This window comes from Arachis duranensis, chromosome 2, assembly GCF_000817695.3.
Source record: "Arachis duranensis cultivar V14167 chromosome 2, aradu.V14167.gnm2.J7QH, whole genome shotgun sequence".
Classification (NCBI taxonomy): Eukaryota; Viridiplantae; Streptophyta; class Magnoliopsida; order Fabales; family Fabaceae; genus Arachis; species Arachis duranensis.
In genome coordinates this window covers 1,289,038-1,312,206 of record NC_029773.3, presented here as the reverse complement: position 1 = coordinate 1,312,206, position 23,169 = coordinate 1,289,038, and the positions used below count along the sequence as shown (strand labels likewise).

At 31.3% G+C, this 23,169-nt stretch overlaps 4 protein-coding genes and 1 pseudogene across 5 annotated transcripts; 4 read left to right on the top strand and 1 right to left on the bottom strand.

Moving 5' to 3' along the window:
- The first annotated feature begins 523 nt into the window (after positions 1-523).
- Positions 524-2,340, top strand: LOC107472687 (uncharacterized). Of its 2 annotated transcripts, none has more exons than XM_016092191.3 (2): positions 524-750; positions 2,021-2,340. In XM_016092191.3, exons 1-2 carry the CDS (start codon positions 528-530, stop codon positions 2,140-2,142), a joined length of 345 nt encoding a protein of 114 aa, XP_015947677.1. In that variant the 5' UTR covers positions 524-527; the 3' UTR covers positions 2,143-2,340. The 2 variants fall into 2 exon arrangements, with proteins under 2 accessions (XP_015947677.1, XP_015947676.1); XM_016092190.3 differs by having other exon boundaries at positions 2,018-2,340.
- A 2,109-nt stretch (positions 2,341-4,449) lies between these two features.
- On the top strand, positions 4,450-5,812 carry LOC107472818 (uncharacterized). The gene is made up of 3 exons (XM_016092346.3): positions 4,450-5,298; positions 5,396-5,493; positions 5,662-5,812. Exons 1-3 carry the CDS (start codon positions 4,696-4,698, stop codon positions 5,810-5,812), a joined length of 852 nt encoding a protein of 283 aa, XP_015947832.1. The 5' UTR covers positions 4,450-4,695.
- Positions 5,813-8,082: 2,270 nt separating this feature from the next.
- Positions 8,083-10,842, top strand: LOC107472880 (umecyanin-like). Its single transcript, XM_016092409.3, has 2 exons — positions 8,083-8,342; positions 10,350-10,842. Exons 1-2 carry the CDS (start codon positions 8,144-8,146, stop codon positions 10,655-10,657), a joined length of 507 nt encoding a protein of 168 aa, XP_015947895.1. The 5' UTR covers positions 8,083-8,143; the 3' UTR covers positions 10,658-10,842.
- A 3,201-nt stretch (positions 10,843-14,043) lies between these two features.
- On the top strand, positions 14,044-19,643 carry LOC107472686 (pentatricopeptide repeat-containing protein At4g20770-like; annotated as a pseudogene).
- A 1,720-nt stretch (positions 19,644-21,363) lies between these two features.
- LOC107472879 (protein LURP-one-related 12) lies at positions 21,364-22,877 on the bottom strand. The gene is made up of 2 exons (XM_016092407.3): positions 22,560-22,877; positions 21,364-21,943 (listed from the first exon to the last, which is right to left on the bottom strand). Exons 1-2 carry the CDS (start codon positions 22,782-22,784, stop codon positions 21,536-21,538), a joined length of 633 nt encoding a protein of 210 aa, XP_015947893.1. The 5' UTR covers positions 22,785-22,877; the 3' UTR covers positions 21,364-21,535.
- Positions 22,878-23,169: the final 292 nt, after the last annotated feature.

The window sequence follows — 23,169 nt, the reverse complement described above, 5'->3', positions numbered from 1 at the left end:
AAAATTTGACATTGAGACTTGTTATATGTATTTAATTTTTTTAATTTACAAAACCACAAAATCAATCCAATCCAAACTGCTTGAAATTGGATCGGATCGGATCGAATTTAAAAAAAAAACCATTCAATCCAAACCACACCGCAAGTAAAATTAGTGTTAGGATCGGATTAATTTTGGACGCAAAACCGATCCAAACCGCACCGCGACTTATCATATATTATTATTGGACTAAAATAAATTTAAAATAAAATAAAATTTAAGAATATTTTTAAAAATTTTGATAAATTTTAAAAATAAAAATATACTTTATCTTTATTTTTATATTTATCTATATAAGAAACCTTTTTTTTTATTATTATTTGGTAACCAATTTGTAGTCTGTGTGTGGGCCTGTGGCGCTTGGCAGGTCATATACCGTGCCTAGATGTAGCCCATTATGCATGAAGAAGAAGCCCACTTAAGGCCCAAAAGATGTTCCCTAAACACTACAAAACGCAAATTCAGAATCTAACTGTCACGACTCACGAATGTTGTTGAAATGCATCCACATGGCTCTTCTCTCTTCTTCTTCTTCTTCTTCTTCCGTGAACCTCCTTCTCTTCTCTCCGTCACTCACTCCTTCTGTTCACCCACTCTCCACCACCGTCCTCCTCCGGCAACGCCGTTTCAGCTGCCGCGCCGCTTCCCCCGGCCCACCTCCAGCTCCCGGGACTGATCCTCCTCCCGGAAACGATTCCGGCATGCTTCGAGGTTTCATTTTTAATTGCCTGATTTTGCATCTTTCATGTTTTAGCTGGAATTTTATTGTTTGGAGTTATTTATATGAAGTTCGTGACCATGGTTCTATGTTCTATTATCATCTGAATTCTATGTTTATGTATATATTGTTCCGTATAATTGAAAAAAGAATTAAGATAGTTTAGTAGTTGCTGTTTCTATCTTGTTTGGTGTTGGTTCCAATTGAGTGATATAAGATGAAAAAGTTCAAGGGGATTTTATTAAGTATGATACACCATAACGCCTAACACTTGTGGTAGCTCATTAAGATTTAGGCACATTTAGGGATTGTTAAGGGTTAGTTAGGAATTTTGGAGATAAATAAGGACTTGTTATCATTATGATCAAGACATTGTGAGAAATTTATTGGTGAATTCAGAGTATGTTTTAGTAGAGTTAGCAACCGATTCGAAGAGGTTGTGTAGTTTAGGACCATAGGTTCAGGAAATCAATTTGATATTTAAGGCACATATTTATTGTCTTTTAAGGAAAGAAAGTATAAGAAATTAAATGGAACTAACTCAACCTCAAGAGCTAGCTTAAAAGGTGAAGATTGCCTCACAGGTTTTCATTTTTAGACAATGTTAGACTTTATAGAAAGGGTTGATGATATTCTGTCACCATTCTAGGCATTTGATGATTAACTGCTGTATTCATTAAGAACAACAAAACTTAGTCTTGTCCCATTACACCGCTAAGTGAGGTCAACTACGTAGATTTGGTGACACTATAGGATCCTATTATAAATTGCTATCATAGACTTTAAGTAGTTCTTCCTTCTATCTTCTTTTGATTTAACATCAGTATTTGTATCTTTGTTTTCATGACTAAGGACATACATAGTATATACTTTGCATCATGAAGTCTTGTATGTTGAATTCTTGTATGAATGATAACTCACTGCTATGATGAATTGAGGTTTCTTCGTTTTTAAGAAAGCAAGTAACGCAACGAGAAATTCCCTTAGCTGCACAATTCCTAATTAATTAAGATAGCCATTCATTCTGGTCTAAATAATTATTCTGTATGCTTCCACAGTGAGAGGAGCTGATTGGGGTTATACATTTAATTCGTCTTAGTATGAAGTATGATTATGCTGAATTATATCTATATTTTGTTTCAGTAGCATGTGAGCAAATTCTGTTATGTATACTTCGATTTGCATTTGCAATTGTGCTTCTATGAGAAAGGTTTAGCTTTTGGTGTTGATAAATGTCTTTGGTTTATTTTATTTGAGAAGCAGATCTTGCGGCATCTTTATCAAAAATTCAAGACAGAGCACAGATCTTCTTTGCTGTTCTTTTCTGGGTGTCGCTATTCTTTTGGGCTTCTGCCTGGGATGGGAGAAACAGACCAAACAAGTGATCAATATCTAGAAGATTATAAAAAAAGAAATAGTAAGCATTTAATTTGTATAGATAGCATATCATAATCTAGGGGGACAATTTTTTACAGGAACAGGAAAACAAAACAAAAGGGAAAAGAAAAAAATTATAATGTGTGGAATGAATGTTCTTCTGTTTCTCCATTAATTTTACACTAAACACCATATCTGATTAATCACTCTGGTCTCATTTTCCTTCTTTATATATTCAATGTTTAAATGCTTTGGGTTAGTACTGAATCTTGAAGGAGCTTGAAGTCATATAGATAAGAGGTAACATAGGACTTAGTAGTTTGTTTCAATAGTCTTTACAGTTGAGATTTTTTAACTTGTTTATGAACTAAAATCATTGGTAACCATAGTTTCATAACATTTCAAGTCTCACAAGTCAACTAAGCAGTTCCCACCGGCTCGTTTCTTGTGGAAAGTTTCGCTCTTTCTTGTGCACATATTAATCACAAAGCACTTATTTTTGGAAAGAGTAATGATTAGAATTCCTAACTCGTCTTTCTAGTTATCCTTCTAATTCTTAAAAGTGTAAGAATTAGGAAGACAACTTGGAAGGTAGTAAAATATTTATGTATTTTGCACTTGTTATAGGGTCTATAGTACACATCTTTATATTTTTTAGTTGTCAATAATAGTTGTTTATATTTAGGTCTATAGTACAATATTCCTAACTACTACTAAGGAGGGAGTAGACTAAGTTGACTAACCAAACCGAGGCACTGATCTACTCTCAGTTTTACATATCGTTGTTGTTTATGCTGGTATCTTGGTTCTCAAATAACTTTTTACTCTTGAAATTTTTTGTTTCCTCATGTTATGTCATGTCTTTATTAAACGAGAGTAGTGGATGAGAGAGTTGAAAATCAGAACTAATACTATAGAAAAGTTTTCATTATGATGCACATTGTGTAACTTGGTGCTTGGGGTTGGATTTAGGATTTGATAGCACTTATCAATACATTGCATACTTTTGTCTTAGTGTTGCGAATAATACCAATGAGATATAAACCAACAACGACTCAAATTAATCTGAGTGTCTTATCACCACAATACCATACTAATGTGTTGAAACTCTGGGACCACATAACAGCGTAAAAGCTGAAAATGGAGATCCCATTTAGAGATTCTTTATGCTAATAATCCAATATAAGATTGATAGATTAAATCACCCATGTTGTGGCATTAGTTACATAAATTATATTTTATTACATCCTATTATATAATATAAAAACAATGGTTTGTTTTGTGAGGTTCAAAGTTCGTGGTTTACATATTATAACAACAATATACAATTAAAAATAACCTAAGTTGTAAGAATTTTAGTATCTCTTACGAATGAGAAATCGGTATCTATTCTAAATAGGAACTTTTGTATATTTAGTTTGAAAATTTTAGATAGGTCCCTATAAAATGACCTTTTAAAAGTGAATAGAGTGTGACCAAGGTTGTTATAGAGTTATCCTATATCTCAAAAAGACGCAACTATGATTTTTTTCTAATAATATGAGGCCTTTATTGATAAACTATCTACTAGGAAACTAGTCTTAATCAAAGCCTTCATTTTTTCCTTGGTAGGGATTAATTTGAGCAAGACGATGAAAGTTCACGTGAATGATGTGATGCACATTATAAAAAGTTAAGAACATCATATATCTCTCCCATTCTAGTTACTATTCAATAGAAGGTCTTGGTACATTATTAGAAAACACTCATATATGACAACAAAATGTGCCCATGGTTCCCCTTAAGGTGTTGTCAATACATAGTTGGTTCAATTGGTGAGAGGCTAAGGCTAGATAGTGACTCAACTTGTGTCACTAGCAAGGACCAATTTGTGTCCGTTCAATTTTGCATTTGAAAGCAACACAAGAACGGCGTTGTGGGTCACCACCCTAATCTCATGCCATGCATCCTTCAAGCAAACGTGTCCCTCTGGCAGAGGTCATACTTTCCTACTTGTATTTATCATTTACTATTAGATTGAATGCGAATTTAATCTAAATGGGAATTTAGATAATGTTTCATAAAAAATCTTACAAAAAGGATAATATTTCATATCAACCAAAAAAGAAGCAAATGCCCCAAAGAAAAATGTAGATTATTTGATGTTAACATCTTTTTTTTTTTTTGGAGTTATAATATTATTATCACTTTGTTTTAATCATATTTTGTTATGCAAAGACTGAATTATTAAATATCACATAGGAAAAAAAAATACTGTTTTTTCCAAGACTAGAGCTCTTAGGTCATGCTCTATATAAAGACTTAACACTCCTTCTTAAACTCTATTCTATATGTCCCAATATATGGGAGAGTTCTCTTCTACCACTCCCAGTGTTTCTATTTCTTTTCATTCTTCTTATCAAGCACTTTTCACTCACTTTTCAATTCTTAGCTGTCTCCTAAGGTGGTATTCTTCAACTTGCACCATTTCTTTTTCATCCATCATATCTTCCATCAATCTTGCTTGTATTATAAATTAAAAAAATCCCCTTTTTTTTTCATTGTCTCTTTGAATTGCAAACATGTTACTTAGAAGTTCTTCAGCACCAATTCTAACTTCCTTGCTACCATACTCTATGGAGTCTTCCACCGAGCCGGCCGAACTGGTTGTCCATCTCCCTAGGGCAACATCGGTTTTTTGTCTAAGCCAACACTTGGTGGAGACAGAACTCCATAGTAACACACCAAGTCCTAAGAAAAAATGTTCTGTCCCACCATCGCCACGTAGTAAAGTTCTAAGAACTCAACATAGTACAAAGATCAAAGAAATAGACGAAGCAAAAGATCCGGAACAAAAGATGTGCATGGAAGCTAAATCTTCGGTTCAAGGATTGTTTTCAAGCTCCGGATTAGATAATAAGGTAGTCCTTAATCATGAAGGGTGCGCCGGGGCCGGCGAGGGGAAGCAAGAGAGTCTTAAATTGCAAACTTTAGTGATGGATGGTGGTATGGGAAGTAATGGTAGTGGAAGAGTAGGCTATGGTGATGGAGGAGGATGGGAATTCTTTGAAGGAAATAATAGTAATAATGGTGGGGATAGAACTGATGCTTATTATCAACAAATGATTGAAGCTAACCCCAATGATTCTCTTCTGTTGGGAAATTATGCTAAGTTTTTGAAAGAGGTAATTTAATTAAAAGTTAAACTTGGTACATGTAAAAGCTAAGACAGAGGAATTATTTGCATCATATCATGACTTATATTTGTTTTTTTACAAATAGGTTCGTGGAGATTACCCTAGAGCAAAGGAGTTTTTTGAAAGAGCAATTTTGGCTACTCCTGGTGATGGTCATATTTTATCACTCTATGCAGAAACTATGTTATAATTAGTTAATTACTTGATATTCTAGCATACAAGAAAATTATAATATTTGGGAATAGTTTTGCTCAATTAATTCAAACTTGTATTATATCCAAAAGAAAAATACTGTCCTTGTTTCTCTTTGGCAATAAAACCAATTTATAAATCTTAATGTTTCATTGGTAGTTATGTCATGGCTTCATATGCGAAGTTCCTCTGGGAGGCTGAAGACGAAGACGATGACGATGACGGCCGGAATGAGTTGGACAACCATACACATTCACCGGATCTCTTTCAAGGAACTAAACATCACACTCATTTAACTGCAGCCTCATAACTATTTTGGCTTATTAAAATTAATAGAGCCGACTTTGTATTGCAAAATGTAAATAGCTTAGACCTTAATAAGAGAGAGTTGTTTAATTATTTTACATTTGTGAGATATATGTTAATTAAAATAATAGCAATTCAAAGTCATGTATAATTCACTTGGTGTGTTCAGTTGATTCGAATAATGTGATTTTTATTTGAATTCATATATTCCAACAAGTGATTACAGATTTTAATTATAGTGATAAACCTATATATGGCCACTAATATTCCGATTCTGATAGACATTGTCTTTTTCGCCTTACAAACTTAGTGATAAGGTGATCATGATATCGTGTTTTTAGTGTTTGTCACTTTCAAATTTGGTCTTGTCATAATTATTCTTTAGATACATCTTGTTTCAATAATGTAAGAACAAAATTGGCAAATTTGATTCTAAAATTGGAAACAACAACCGTTCATTCTAACTCTCTCTTTTTCTTAAACAAGGATCTTTGCTTATGTAAGGGCGAAAACTCTTGACTAAATTAGTGAATCTCTGATCTTATAAACTCGTCATTCTTTCTTATTTTTTTCAATGTGGGACTAATTATTCTTTAAACTGTTCTCAGTTACTACTTAATACAAACTAGACATATTCATTTGGTCTCCTATTATATATTATTATATTCAACTAATTTAGATTACTTTTTATTCCACTCTGATATCTTTAATTTGTTCAATCTAACATAACCCTGAATGCAAGTTAAATGAGTCAGACGATATTAATTGAGCAGTGGAAAATCAAGAAAGTTAGGTTCAATTTCAACTAACTGCAATTAATCACTACCATATATAGTAATATGATTGTTGACTTTTCCTAATAAGTTACCTTGAACCAATGAAGCTCGTTGACTTGTGCTAAGAAAGTAATTAAATTGATAAACCGACAAAATAGAAAACAGACTTAAATTAGCTCAAGAATTAGAAACACTACTGGCATAATAATGTTATCACTGGCCGGTTGTGTATGGTTATTAACGGTTACTTTTTGGGACAAACATCATGACAAAGACTGCAATAAAGACATTTTTTTTCTAAGTAAAACTTCTGTTGCATTAAAAAGAATTTGAAAATAATACTCAGTAGAACTACATTTCTTAAATAGTTTCTTGTTTGTTTTTTTCTTTTTTGATTGTTGTTTATTTTTGTCCAGTTACCAAAAAAATATAATCGCATACTGGCATGTATCTAACTTTTTTTTTCTATTTGTATATTAAAATCGCCACCAAAATCATCACTGTATTTATTTGTATATATATATATATATTAATTATATTAGTAATTAATTTTAGTAGTTAATTTTAGTGTTATTAAAATCGGACTGAATCGATCGATTCAACCGAAAAATCGGTGAATTAAATCTTCTATTGATCTGGTCCAATATTTGGACCGCATGAGATAAAAAATCGATACAAACCGGTCAAACCCAAAATAAACTAATAAAAATTAGTCAAATTCAGTAAAGACCGGTTCAACCAAACTGGTTAGAATTTAAATTATAAATTCACTTATTCTTAAATTAATTATATTTTTATTTAACAATAATTATAAATTCACTTATTTTTTTCTTTTCATGATTATATAAAATTTATTAGTATTATTTTTTAATAAATACTTGTAGTATATAATAGTGTAATAGATATAAACTAATTAATAAATTATTAAAATTTGAAAATAATAGTTATTTTAATATAAAAATAAATTAAAAATATTTATGATAGAATAAAAATAACAAAATATGTATTATTTCTAGTCTATATTATTTTAGAATAGTTTGATATTTTTGAAATATTAATAAAATATGTATTTTAAATTTTAATTTTAAATTTTTGACTATTTTTATTTTTTATTTATATAATATCGAATCAACCGGTTTAACTAATAATCTACCAATTAAACTAATAACTTAATAATTTGACCGATTTAATTATCGGTTCAGTTCTCACAACTAGGCTTAATATAGTTGTAGATATAAATATGTGTTCAATAATATATAATTCAAGCAAAACCCTACTTTTCTTAATTTAAAAGCATAGCTGTCAAAGCAAACCCTACGTTCATTATGAGTTGAAACACAACGTATTTCGAACACACACTTTAATATTATGGTCCATATAGTCAATGGACAAATATAAATATCATGCACTCAATTTCCATTCACTTAATTATCATCACTTTGTTCTTCCCTATTTATAGCCACCAAAAGCTTCCAAAATTAACAAATGCGCAATAAACCATAGCTTTAGCATTATTACATTCATCTCAGCTCACTAGAATTTAGTATATAAATTTGAAGATGAATAAAATTATGGGATCAAATAATAATAATAACGTAGTAATTTGTGCAATTTTGGGTATGTTAGCTATTCTTCAATTCGCAGAAGCGCAGACACGTCATGTTGTTGGAGGCAGTGAAGGTTGGAAGATTCCATCAAATGATTCTGAATACCAAGATTGGGCAAATAACCAGAGATTTTCCCTCGGAGATATCTTAGGTAAGTAAGGTTAAAATTTAATTACTATATAATTAAATATATCATAGATAGATTATACTTATTTCCTATGAGATTTTATATGATGTAATGAGTTATGTGCAAATTTTGACTATTTTTTTTTATATTGAAAGAGTACGTGAGTTATGTTTGGTTATAATATATAGGTGTTAGACACAGGTGTGGACAGAGAAAAATCGGACCGTCCGAATTTTTTGTTAAAAAATTTGTTGACCACAAATCGGATCGTCCGATTAATTTTTGTTTTTTCTTTTTTATTTAAAATCAAATCGGACCCTCCGTTTACACTTTTTATTTTTTTTCTTTCTTAAACTGAAAACGAACCCTCCGTTTACAATTCTTTTTTTTTTATATTTTTCCTTTTAATGAAAACGGACCTCCGTTTTTAGTTTTTTTTTTTTTAAATCAAATCGGACCCTTCGAGTTTTATTAAAAAAATATTTTTTTGTAGATCTCCTCTAATCGGACCGTCCGAATTCCTTGCTCTAAATTCTTCGGTCCGATTTCAGCTTCCTGATACCACATGCAGGAAAAGCACCTCTATTTTCCATAACGCTGTATCATTCCACACCTTTCTCCATATTAAAAATAAAAAGCTACAAATTTCAACCATTTGTAAAACTACATACACATTACTCGCATTTTTTTTAATTTTAAATGATATATACATATAAATATCTTTTAGATTGATTAAAATTTGACTTTTGTAAAAAGTAAATATTTGTGTTTTTAAAAGTATAAACATCTTGTTTTATATTTGGTAAAACAAAAATATTATATGATATTACTTGTATTCTTTAAAAGTTAAGAATATTTTTTAAAATATTTATGTATGTTATGCGGTCATTTAAATTTTTAAAATTATTTTACTAATTAAATATAAATTATTATTGCTTATACTTTTTAAACGTAATTTTTAATTTGATTTATTAAATATAAGAATTATAATTTTTAAAAATTATCTTTCAAAGATCAATTTTAATAAACTATTTAAAAATAAATAAATATTTATCAAATCAATCTTAAAAGTCGAGTCTAAGTTAACTATGAGAGATTTCATACAGAAAATATGTGGAGTTAAAGAGGATTTTGTTCTCCTCATCCCAATCCTTGCAAAGAAAAAATTTTCCCCAGAGTGAGAATTTGCAAGGAAAGTTTGGACAATTCTGAATTCTATTCTGCCTGTTATTTGGCATTGAAATTTTGTTGAATTTATTTTATATGTTAAATTTTAAATATTTAAATTTATTATTTAAATATTAATTATTTAATATTTTTTGATAATTAGACGTCAAATTTTTAGACTCTTAAGGAAAACATCGAAAAGTTAATCTCGGTGCAAAATTTCCACGACAGAGATACATGTTTCGTTTCCCTTCTAAAATTATTCACAGAAAATTTTTTATTTGTATTTCAATCTTTGTATAAATATATATTTATAAATATCAGTAAAATAAATTATTAAATTGGTATTAGAAATATTTTGATACTAATAAAAATACATACAATTTAATATTTAATAAAAAAAATTAAGAAAAATTTTCTTAAAAAAAAGATAAATAAGTTATTGACTTTTTGATCCGCAAACATTTAAGTTTTTAAAGATTTGAAAATACATTCAAACTTTTGACTTTTTTAAAATTTGGACTCGATCCTTCATATTCACTTGAGTCAATGAGACCTAATGAAAGAAATTAATCGTGACTCCTATTGTATTGACCTGATTGATACGGATGCACATATGAAAAAATTTTTAAAATGAGACAAATTAAATTCAGAAATCGACGTGTTCAGATTTTGAAAATGACAGAAACTTAAATATATTTTTAAATCTTCAAAAATTTAAATATTTGCATACTAAAAAATCAGGGATTGATTTGTATTTTTTTCATTAATGAAAAGTTGAAAGCTAAATAAACTAGTCCAACCTTTTACCCCTTCATCTTTAATTATTGTCTTCTATTAATTAATATTCGTATGGTTTTGTAGTGTTTGATTTCACTATGAACCAACATGATGTGGTTGAAGTGCCAAAAGATTCCTACGACATTTGCAGTCCAGAAAATGCAATCAACACAACAATGAATAGCCCTGCCAACTTCATCCTTAACAAGGAAGGCCAGTTTTATTATATTTGCAGTTTTGGCACACATTGCATTCAAGGACAGAAGTTGTCCATTATTGTCCCTAGCTCCTCCTCTGGGGCCCCTTCTCCACAGCCATCTCGGTCGCCGCCGGTGGTTACTACTGCTGCTAGTTTCACTTTGATCTTCATCTTGGCATTTATGGGTTTTTAGGTATATATTATGTAGCATGTTATAGAGTCAATTTTATGTTGTGTTTGGGGAGTATGTATTATATGTGACCAAATAAATTAAACTATAATAGGTTTTTGTAATTTATGTATTTTCATTTTTGGGGGTGGTGTTTAAATTGTTTGATTGATGTATGGTTCAGTTTACATTCTATAATGTGTTGTAATCTTGAGGACTTATTTGATAGATTTAAAATCTAATTTCTTAGTAAAAATTGTTGAAGTTATAAAATAGATATTTATATGAATACAAAAATGATACCATACGGAATATGTAGATATACTAATTTTAATATTTTATGTGATATATTGATATATTAATATAAAGTATTTTTTAGATAAATTATGCTAATATTTTAATATTATTAAAATATAAATTAATATTTTAAGTGTTTTTAATTTTTTTAGATAAATTATATATTATTTTAAATTCATTCTAATTTTTAAGTAGGGACCATAAAGTGGTAATTCGTCCCACCCTATTAAAATTTATCTAAATAATGAGACAGACCACTCTATATATTTAGCTAAGTAAAACTGAGTTAAAATGCTAATCCAATGTGTTTTATAGTAAGCTAGTGGACTAACAAATTACTAGGCATCGGATTTGATGGTCTCAGAATGTTTGGACCATTAAATGGTGTCATAATAAAACATGTTTTTTAAGTTTTTTAATAACTGCTAATAGTTTTTATTTAATTTTAATTACAAATTAATTTTTTATATATTATTTAATTATAAAATCTATTTTTTATTTTATAAATTATTATTTTATTATTCATCTATTATGTTTATTAATAATCAAAAACTAAAATAATAACAAATTAGATCTTCTATTAATCGTAATAAATATTTTACAATTTTAATCGATCATAATTTTATCATTGATCCGTTACATACATATTGAATTGAAAAAATCGTGTTTATTAGAAATTTAATCGATTAAAATTGATACATAATCTATTGAATTTCGTACGGCATGTGAAATTTTTTTATTCAAGCGATTGAAATCATCAAAGCAATTTGAGAAATACGTACACGGGAATAAATCTATTTAACAAGAATTTTTTTTATAAATTAAAAAAAAATATTTTTCCAATAAATGTGTACTCTTATGTATTACTATATTCTTCGAAAACGATGATAATGGTTGCCATTGTCTATTGTAAAGTACTAAAGTTTAATAATTTGAGTTAGCCAATTTTTTTTAGAATTTGAAGTGAAGTTTGCCTTGCTCTACAGTCTACATAAAAAAAATTCGTATTTGTAAAATTAAAGTTGAAAAATTGGATTTTGAAAAATAATAATTTTTTTTATTTCAGAAAAAATCCATTACTAAAAGATAAAAAAATATTTTTCATTATACAATCAATTTCATGAATAAAGAATCGAAACAAAGAATTAAAAAATTAGAGATTATATTTACTCATCTCGATTTTGTAATCAAATCAATCCATTGATTTTTAAACATATTGTTTAAATCTCTATCGCCAACTGTGATTATCAATTAATGATGGCCAAATATTGGATATTAAAGAGATGTATAAATAATGAAAAAAAATGAATTTTAAGTAGACAGATAAACAATGAACAAAAACAATGAAAAAATTGATAATCAATCAGATTGATAAACGATTCCAATTATAAAATTGAGTAATTATTGATAGATTATTCACCAATTTATAATCTTTATATTAAAAAAAATAATATTAGAGTATCTAAATTAAAATAAAAACTTAAAATTTGAAGATAGAAATAATAATTTATAATCACGAACAGAAAAATTTAGAGAAGCGTAACATATAATATATTGCACAATTCAATCGATTGGGTAACACAACGAATCGATTGAAGTGTGAAAATCTATATTGCTTTAAAGACTTAAATCGATTGAGTAATATGACTAATCGATTGAATAAGAACATGCCTTGCAAAATTCAATCGATTGAAGTTTGAAAAACCTGAATCGATTGATTTGTGTATCCAATCAATTGAATTTCTAACAAACACAATTTTTTCAATCCAATACGTATGTAACAGATCAATGATAAAATTACGATCGTATTATGATTAATGAAAGATCTAATTTGTTATTGTTTTAGTTTTTTATTATTAATAAACATGATAGATGAACGATAAAATAATAATAGATTTTATAATTAAATAATATATAAAAGATTAATTTATAATTAAAATTAAATAAAAACTATTTAATAATTATTTAAAAATTTAAAAAATATATTTTGTTATAAAATTATTTAATAATCCAAACGCACCATAATTCTTTGAGCAGTGGCCCTGATGGTGTGTATAATACTAATCATTTTTTTATTAAAAATTTGAATTTAAAATTGGATTCGGGTCTTAATGGATTCTTTTGGGTGGAGGAACTTAATGGGTTTAAAATTGCTTTCTTCGTCCGGGAAATTAGTCTATGCTTAAACTCTTGTGATTTTCTTGACCAAAAAAAAAAAAAAAAAACTCTTGTGATTTTGAAACACTGCTTTATCACTTTTGATCATATGAAGTATTTCATTTGGTTTAATTAACTTGTAATGACTTTTATGTCTGAACTTGATTTACTTTTGGAGTATTTTATATGTTTGGAATGCTAGAAATTGTTATTCTACAGCCTTTTTGTATTTCTTATATTGGCTTTGTCTTTTGTTTATCCTTGTTGCTGTGTTTGACTCGGGTGTTGTAAGCTTTGGTTTTGATTTGGCTTTTGGCTCTCATTTTGTTGAACTAATCAGGCCCCACAACCTTTTAGTTGTTATAAAATTTTTGTTGTTCATTACTAAAATTAGCTTTAATTATGTGTATAATTTTTTTTTCTAAGTATGAATAATAATATAAATCGAAAAGTACTTAGAAATAATAATTTGGTTATTAATTTTGTGTATTTATTTATATTTTATATATTATTTTATTATAATTTAATTATTTTATTTGAATTACAGTTGAATAAAATGAACATCACCCATACTATTCAGAATAACTATCGATTATTGGGATACTAAACATCTCATGTTATAAAACCACTCATCCACCTTTTAAATTTAGAACTTTGATACCATGTCATGAAATCACTCGTACCAAGAGCTTAAGGTGAAAAGAAAAACCGAAAAAGTAATACTAATTATTATATCTCTAATACTAAATCGAACAAATATTTCATTGGCTCTTTATACTTCTTCTAAAATAAATCTCTTGTGTTTGATGTAAAAGTGTATAGGATTGATTTACGTTTATGTCTTAGTATCGTATTTATTTTAAATAAAAATAAAAACTAAAATATTTGAAATTACAATAATACTCAAATTTAAAATCTCTCTAACCCAAGCACAATTTCATTTTTTTTTAATCAAACTCCAGCCCCTTTCTTCTCTCCCATGAAATTGTAACAGAGAAGGGAAGGAATCCTCCGGTCTTCATCGCCGCCGGCAGTGGTGTTGTTGCTGCCATGGTTGTGCCTCTGGGTCTGCATCACCACCGCCCGCGTCATTCACCTCGCCGCTGTCCCTTACGGAGCTCACGTCACTCCCACTTCTCTCCTTGCCGTCCGTCGCTCACCTCGCCGACTTGCGTCTCCGGTCTCCGGCCTCTGCTTACCTCGCAGTCCCTCACCTTCCTCCTCGTCGTCTCTCTCTGGTAAGCCCTCCTCTGCTCGCTCGTGTCGAAGCGCTCTCTCTGCCGGCTTGCCGTCACCGTTGGCTCCTCTGCCTCGTCCCCGGCGCCGCTTGTCTTAGTTTGCCTCTGCTTCATCCGTGCGTCTGCTTCCTCTGCTCGTGATTCCTCCTCGTTTCCGTTGCCGTCTTCTTGCTTATGCTTCTGCAGTGTGGGTGAGTTCACTGACTTCACTCTTCGCTGAGTTGTTTTTTTTTTTCAGTTTTTATTCTATCAATTTTTTATACTGATTTTTCCAGTTTTTCAATTTTAAATTTTGATGTGGGTTTAGATAATTTGTTTAATTTGATGTAATTAGTTATTATTGATTAGAATTAGATAATTGGTTTGTTGCTTGCAGCCTCAGTTTCAGTTCATTGTCATGAATCGATGAAATACAGGTTCAGCTCCGTTTTTTTTTTTTTTAAATTGAATTCATTTTGTTGTATTTTTAGTTCCTTTTTTTAATTTTCAGTGCTACCAATAATAGATTATATAGTCTGACTTGGGAAGTTTAAAGTGAAGCAAGTTATTGATGGAAAGCAAGAGTACCTATTTGGCAAAGATACTTCAGTCGTGCATTGCCAGCAAAGCTCTATCATCCGGCAAGGTTCTCCATGCGAGAATCCTCCGAGTGGGCCTTTTCTCCGACACTTTTCTGTCCAACAACCTCGTCCAATTGTACTCCAACTGCGGTGACATTGTCTCTGCACATCAAGTGTTTGCTAAAATGCCTCAAAGGAACATCTTCTCTTGGAACGCCATCTTGGCTGCCTACTGCAAAAACCGCAACTTGCAAGACGCGTGTTGTTTGTTCCTGGAAATGCCTGAAAGGAACACCATCTCGTTGAACACCATGATCAGTACAATGCTACGTGCTGGCTATGAAAGACAAGCATTGGAGACCTATGATTTGATTATGCTACAAGGTGTTAAACCTTCCCATATAACTTTTACTACTGTTTTTAGTGCTTGTGGTGCTCTTTTGGATGCAGGATGCGGTAGGAAAAATCATGGGGTTGTGATCAAGCTTGGTCTTGATGGTAACATTTATGTAGTTAATGCCTTTTTGTCCATGTATGCTAAGTGTGGCCTTTCTGGGGATGTAATTCGTGTCTTTGATGACATTGATGAGCCTAATGAGGTTACCTTTACTACAATGATGGGTGGATTAGCACAGATGAATCAAGTCAAGGAAGCTTTGGAGATGTTTAGGCTCATGCTGCAAAAGGGGGTTCATGTTGATTCTGTATCTTTGTCCATTATATTGGGTGTGTGCACAAAAGGAGGATTTGATGAAAGGGACATTGGTCTATGCAATCAGAGTCATGGAAAACAAGTGCACACACTCTCAATTAAACTGGGATTGGAGGGAGACATCCATTTAAGCAACTCGAAGCTGGATATGTATTCGAAAATAGGGGACATGGATAGCGCTGAAAAAGTTTTCGCGAATATGAGTCGGCATAGTGTTGTTTCTTGGAATGTGATGATAGCTGGGTATGGCAACAAATGCAACAGTGAGAAAGCTGTGGAGTATCTCCAGAGAATGCAGTGTTGTGGATATGAACCGGATGATGTTACTTATATCAATATGCTAGCAGCATGTGTCAAGTCTGGGGATGTTAAAACCGGGCGTGATATATTTGATAGCATGCCTTGCCCGAGTTTGAGTTCATGGAATGCTATACTCTCAGCCTATAGCCAGAATGCAGATCATGAAGAGGCACTAAAAATGTTTAGAAAAATGCAATTCCAATATCAGCTTCCTGATCGAACTACATTAGCAGTTATTCTTAGTTCATCTGCGGAACTGGGACTTCTTGAGGCTGGAAAACAGGTTCATGCAGCCTCTCAGAAGTTCGGCTTCTACGAGGATGAGTATGTTTCAAGTGGTCTTATCAATGCGTATTCAAAATGCGGGAAAATGGAGTCTTCAAAGAATGTATTTAATAAGCTGCCCAAAGTAGATGTTGTTTGTTGGAACTCAATGATAGCAGGGTTCTCAATAAATTCTCAGGACAACGAAGCTTTCTCTTTCTTTAAGCAGATGCGCCAATGCGGCTTCTATCCTTCAGAGTTTTCATTTACTATCATTGTGAGCTCTTGCGCAAAACTCTCTTCATTATCCCAGGGACGCCAGGTTCATGCTCAGATCATAAAAGATGGTTATGAAGATGACATATTTGTTGGCAGTTCTCTTATAGAAATGTATTGTAAATGTGGAAATGTGGATCAAGCCAGATACTTTTTCGATATAATGCCAAGTAAAAACACTGTTACCTGGAACGAAATGATACATGGTTATGCACAGAATGGATATGGCGACGAGGCTGTTTCCCTTTACAAGGACATGATCACATCTGGTGAAAAACCCGATGATATTACTTTTGTTGCCGTCTTAACTGGTTGTAGCCACTCTGCATTGATTGACGAAGGAATTGAGATATTCAATTCAATTCAGCAAAGATTTGGAGTGGTGCCAAAGTCAGATCATTACACTTGCATCATAGATTGCCTCAGCCGAGCAGGGCGATTCCAAGAAGTAGAAGTGATCCTAGATACTATGCCATGCAAGGATGATCCAGTTGTTTGGGAAGTGGTGTTAAGCTCATGCCGCATTCACACTAACTTGAGCTTAGCAAAAAGAGCAGCGGAGGAACTCTTCCGGTTGGACCCTCTAAATTCGGCATCTTACGTGCTTCTAGCAAACATGTACTCTTCTCTGGGAAGATGGAGGATGCAAGGGCTGTCAGGGATCTAATGAGTAATAATAGGGTCCGCAAGGATCCTGGTTATAGCTGGAGTGAGTACAAGAATGATATTCAGCACATTATGGAAAACAATCTATAGACTATAATCTTCCAATTGATTGGCAAGAAGTTCAATTAAGAAATATGATATCACTGTGATAGTGGATGAAAAATCAATGCCATCTCTACACTGGAAATCCTATAAATACATGTAAAGCTCACTCATTTTGTTGGCCTTGAAGTAGGAGGTGGCAGCACCTCACACCATAATTGGGTGGTTCATCACTCCATGAGTTCTTTGCACTGCAAATTCTTCAGAGGGTGAAATTGGGTGCGGGCATGTGGTTTGTGGTGCAGTTCTTTCCCAATTTGGTGGCTTCTTTTTCAATTGATGCGTACAAGTGGTGGGAGTGGAAGCAGTAAGCTTGCTTTGCAAGCTGCTTCTTGTCCTATTAATAGCAAAGTTCATTTATGGGTTTGGTAACCATAGCGAATTGAAACATCGGAGACATTGATGGCAGCGGAGCGGCGCTTGTTCCATGGCAGAATGGGATTCAAAGGTATTCATGACCGCCTTCTTCCATAATTGCTCCAACCACCTCCTCTTTGCTCCATAATCTTAACAGTAGTGATTATATATACCGTTTACTAATGTGATGTGTCTATTTATAAAAAATCGTCACGTAAATAACAACTTTTGGAGCGAAATTTCACCTGTTTTGGTAGGATTCGTGGTAAATAGAGAGCAGTTGATAAATGTTATATATAAACTCAAAAGATAATAAATGTTTCACTGCCCAAAACTATATAATTTATATGCTCATGTGGCTGCAACGGTACATGCACCATTGTAGATAACGAAATACATTGACAACTTCGTTTCGTTTTGCACTATCTAATGACAAAAGGACATACATGTCCACCGTTTGCTATCATGGAGGACAATACTTTTTTTTCCTTTAACGACTAATTAGTCTGAGGTTGAAATCCTTATGGATCTAATTGTAACTTTACTCTATGAATAATATGTCGACAATGACTTGCTTTGGTTGTTTATTTGTATTTGTGATAGTTGTGTCATTTTATTTTAATCTTTTGACTGAGATTTATGACCTTAAGCTTTTAGATTTTTGTCCAAATTTAAGAGCTTAGTTTGTGCGCTCTGCTTTTCCTGTGAACATTATAACATCGGGAGTATCTTCCCATTCGGACTTTCCGTCATCTAGTTATAATTGGCATTATGGTTTGTGTTATTATGACCTGAAGTGTATGAATATAAAATTGATTGAATACAAAGCAAATTCCGAACACCCCTTTATGGGCCCTATATTTTGATGTATCTATGTTTGTACTTTCCAAACTTTTGTGATCCAATCTCCCAAATAAGTTTTGTTTTGCTATTATTATTTACTCTGTGATGTATACCTCATGATTTAAAGGAATGCATTTTTAAAAAACCAAGTGCAATGGATGTGGAACATAATAGGAAAGCTAGACTGGTTGGAAAGCTATGATCATATATATGCTCATAAAGTGGGGTGATTTTTTTCCTATGAAGCAGGAGCAGACAGCATCTCCATGACTTGGTTTGGCCTTGAGAATTTCACAGACCATGGAATTGGGGTGACCGCTTCCTTCTCTTGGTAATTTTTTTGGGCATAAATGCAGATTCGGGTGTGCTTCTGAAGGATTGTTCTGCAGCAACTTGAGTCAGTCATAAGTTGTTTGAATCTCTGAAGTTGTGGTGGCTTCTTTTTCGATGGATGATTGGATTTGGTGGGAATTTAGGAGTTGGAAGCAGTGGAATTGATTGCTTGCTTCGACCCTTCTTTTTTGCTGTTGAGACTAAGTGGAAATTCTAATTTTCCGTTTTGATAATTATTATGCTCTCAGTTCTTGATTATTGAATTTACCTAGGAAAGTAGATACAAGAGTTTAATTTATTGTTTATGTTTTCTGTTTTGCAGCAACTTCAGAAGATGAAACTTACAAATTTTCAAGTTCATGTGTATGATGAGGTAAAAGGAACGGTTTCATGGGATTTAAAGATCTGGGAAAAAGGGAAATAGTGACAACAATATTACTATGATATATGTATTTAAGTAGCTGGTTATCCGGCCACAATGTCATAGCTCGATTTTCATAGTTATCATAGTAATATTGTTGTCATAGTAATATTTAAGATTGTTCTCTAATTATTGTTTTCCCAGATAACACTTTAGACAAGCAAATAAATCTGGTCAGGGTGTTGTGTTTTTGCTCATTATGAATTATGAATTGGGTAAGGTATTTGTGGCTTTAGGACTTTTTGGTTTGGAATCAATGCAAGAGGGTACAACAAATGTCTCAGCTTGAGAGTAAGGTGGGTGCACTACTATTTGCATGTTGGGAGTATTTAACCTTAAATTTTGTTTTCTTTCCAGTGATTCAGATTTTAGTCCCTTGAGGCTCCTAGCGTTTAGGTTCAGGAAGGTTTTATCCATTACTAAGTAATTTTTTGTAAACTCATGTATTTTTTCTCTATAATATTTATTTTCTCAAACCACCTTATTCTGTTGTTGCGTGCTTTATAATTATATCTATATGTATGAAAAGAAAGAATACCATCATCTTGTTCAATGTACATACAAAAATAGCATATAAAGTTTAAAACTGTGGATATTGGATTCGATTCCATCCGCGTTGACCTTTAAACACAATATCTAAATTCAATAGCATACATAAATTGATATTTGGACACCCAAAAAAAAAATTCTTATATTAAAATTTTAAATATTTCTCCTTAATCTCATGCATAGCACAGGTTAATACACTAGTGAGTGTGAGTGTTTGTGTAAAATAGTTGTGTGTGTCTATAAAATTTGTATTGGATTTATAGAAACTCGTAGAGTTATTAACTGACATAACAACTAAAATGAATTATATATCTAATTATTCTAACCAGCACCATAATGTACCGACTATAGTCTTCAGTCTTTTCTTTGCTGGCTTGATATGATTTAAATATTTAATTTGATGCGTTGTTTAAAGATCTCTTTTCTGAACACTTAAATTTTAACTTTTTAATCATATGCGATACGTATATTTATATAAATAAATATTTTATATTATTTATATATATATTATTATAATATACATGCGGACAATCTTCTCTCAAACGTTTTAATTAATAAATTGAAATAAATTGTGGAATAATAAATTGAACAATAATGTGCACATTTCCCTCGCGACCATTCTATATCGGAGAAGTTTTCATTATAAATATTAAAGGAAAAGAATATCACCTGAAAAGTCCTCATTATAAATAGGTGAAAATTCAGGCGCAGTTAATTTTACGTAAAGTTCATAACTTAGAGTTGTTGTATTTTTCTAAACAAAAGAAAATTCAAGAACATATCATGCACGGGAAGAAAATAATAAATTATTAAAATAATAAATTATTTTTCATCAATCCTTTTCAATACCAATAATGAACACAAGTTACTATATATCTCCTCTCACAAGCTCCTTCATATATCATCCAAACTTTTTGTACCTTGGGAGAAAAAGGAGATAAAAGAAGGGAGACAACAATTTATTTAACTAAAGCACAAATCGAATTCTAAATATACATTTATATTATCAGGATACCAATGAAAAAAACACAACGTAATTTAATTGAAGTCACTTGAAAATGAGAATAAATCCCCAATTTAAACATTGAAATTTTAATTCTCGTTCAATTTCATTCCTAACATTTAAAAAATAGTGATTGAATCTCTGAAGTTGTATTTCATCAGTCCCTGAAATCATAAATAATTCAAATTAGTCTATGAAAAATAATTATTAACTCAAATTAGTTTATAAAACCTATCACATTACGTAAAAAATTCAAAATTGTAGTTCTTAAGAATAAAAGTTTGGTTTTGCTAATTAAAGTTATTTATGATAGAACGTTTTATTTTTTTTATACAATAAATGGAAACACCAATAATTGCTTTAAAAAAGTACAATTTTTAGCTTTCGAACAATTTTTTTTTTTATATTTAACACCTGAATTAAGCACAACAATACAATTTAACTAAACCCATAAAAGATGGTTTAAATCAATTCTTATCATGGTAAGATTTAATGCAATTCTAAAATTAAGTGGTGACATAGATAGCTTCACATATAAAAAGGTTCACATATCACTATCTAAATGGAAATAGATTAACATCTAATATGTTGTATATATTCTTAAAACTATTTTTTAGAAAATATTAAAATATTCATGCTTTTGACTAAAAAATTTGATACAAGTATATTTCATCTTTATTTCCTTTTCACATAAAATTTAAATTTACAAGATGGCAAAGGTGGAACTCATTAAACGGTACACCTCAAAAAAAGATTAGTCAATTACATCAAACACAAATATTTCTTTTTTTTTTAAAAAAGAAAAGGAGAGAAAATGCAAATTCTTAATCTTCTGTAGTAGGGTGCACCGGAGACTCCGTGGTTCCACTTTCAAAGTAATTCTCACCGTTGATCTGATCAAGGACCAAGACCAATCCCATGGCAAGTGCACCATCAAATCCAGGCTTAACGCAAAGTGAGAAGACTTCTTTCCCAAGCATAACACTTGTGGTGGAGTCCACCTTTCGACGAATCTCAGCCATTAATTTCTTCGCTGCGTTATAGATCTTGCAACAACGCTGCGAAAAGCAACCTTCGATGTGATACTCCACACCGGGCTTATCGTATACCTCCACTATAACACTCGCTCGTGACCGTCCGATTAAAGATGTTCTCTTCATACTGAACAATGCTTTATCACCGTCGATTCTTTCTCCTTTGAAACCTTCCCACCGTTGATGAAGACTCGGCCTCTGCATCACAAATAGAAACTCAGTGAGTCGACTCGAATAAACGAATAAATATCCTATTTTATTGGAATAAGTAAAGGGTACTCATTTTTAACTTGATAACATTAGCTAATTTTTTTATTGTAAAATTATTCTTTTAATTTTTATTTTTTACAGTATTTAAGATTAAAATTCAGCATTTGAAATTCAGTATTTAGGATGTAAAATTAAAAAATTTAAGATAAAAATATTTAATTAAACTCATTTTATTGTAAAAAATATTTTACATTGATTTGATCCTTTACCATGCATGTAGATGATGTTAATCAAATAATTGTAATATTTTTTAAAAGTTTAGTTTTAATACAGTAATATAATATACTAAAATAGTTATTTAAATAATTATTATTTTAATATAATAATACATAATTAGATATTGAATTGACAATGCATCAAATTCTTTTATTATAAAGCAAACGGAAAATTAAAATGATTTAGATATTTTATGTTGTCAAGTAAGTAGTACTAACTCGATCGAACTCACTGAGCTGACTCACTCACTCAGGATCAGAAGGGAAGAAGAAACAGAAAACAAAGTAAATTAAGAACAAAAGAAACCGATCATGAATAACGAACGTACCTTTCGTTTTACGGTGAGAAGACATCGACCTTGTGGATCCATGAGGACGAGCTCATCCTTGTCACGTGCATCGGGACCGTAAGAGTCAACTCGGAAAACGAGTTGGCCCTTGCAATCGTAGACGGTGAAGCCATCGCCAGCAAAGAACCGTGAAGTTTTCAGCACCGTCAGATTCCTCTCTTCTCCTGAAACGTACTCTTCTTGCACAACAAACTCTTCCTTCATAATATTAATAATAATAATAATAATTCTCTTTTCTATGAGAAGCGGTGTAATTCAAATGAGTGATGAAGAAATGAGTAAGTTATTGAGAGGAGTGCATATATATAGTATATGGTTTGTGAGAGAAAAAGAATGGGAATTAACACTTTAATGTCTTACTCGGAGAATTTGATAAGCCTTTTATGTTTGGCGTGAGCTGTAAAGTGTAGGGCATTGGTTTCTCATTAGAAATGTGGAATATATAAAAGGTTATGAAGAATAAACCTTAAAAAAAAAGATATTGAGAAAAAGGTGTTTATAATGTTCCTGACTAATTATGTGAGTGCTCTTACTCTTCACTATTTTCCTTTTTTTTTTAAATAATGAATATTATTGCAAAAGGTGGGAT

Coding starts and splice junctions, on each gene's coding strand:
- LOC107472687 (XM_016092190.3), top strand. CDS start 528: ATGTTGTTGAAATGCATCCACATGGCTCTTCTCTCTTCTTCTTCTTCT. Junction 751..2,017: donor CGATTCCGGCATGCTTCGAG/GTTTCATTTTTA, acceptor TTATTTGAGAAG/CAGATCTTGCGGCATCTTTA.
- LOC107472818 (XM_016092346.3), top strand. CDS start 4,696: ATGTTACTTAGAAGTTCTTCAGCACCAATTCTAACTTCCTTGCTACCA. Junction 5,299..5,395: donor ATGCTAAGTTTTTGAAAGAG/GTAATTTAATTA, acceptor TTTTACAAATAG/GTTCGTGGAGATTACCCTAG. Junction 5,494..5,661: donor TCACTCTATGCAGAAACTAT/GTTATAATTAGT, acceptor TTTCATTGGTAG/TTATGTCATGGCTTCATATG.
- LOC107472880 (XM_016092409.3), top strand. CDS start 8,144: ATGAATAAAATTATGGGATCAAATAATAATAATAACGTAGTAATTTGT. Junction 8,343..10,349: donor TTCCCTCGGAGATATCTTAG/GTAAGTAAGGTT, acceptor ATGGTTTTGTAG/TGTTTGATTTCACTATGAAC.
- LOC107472879 (XM_016092407.3), bottom strand. CDS start 22,784: ATGAAGGAAGAGTTTGTTGTGCAAGAAGAGTACGTTTCAGGAGAAGAG. Junction 21,944..22,559: donor TTCTCACCGTAAAACGAAAG/GTACGTTCGTTA, acceptor TTTGTGATGCAG/AGGCCGAGTCTTCATCAACG.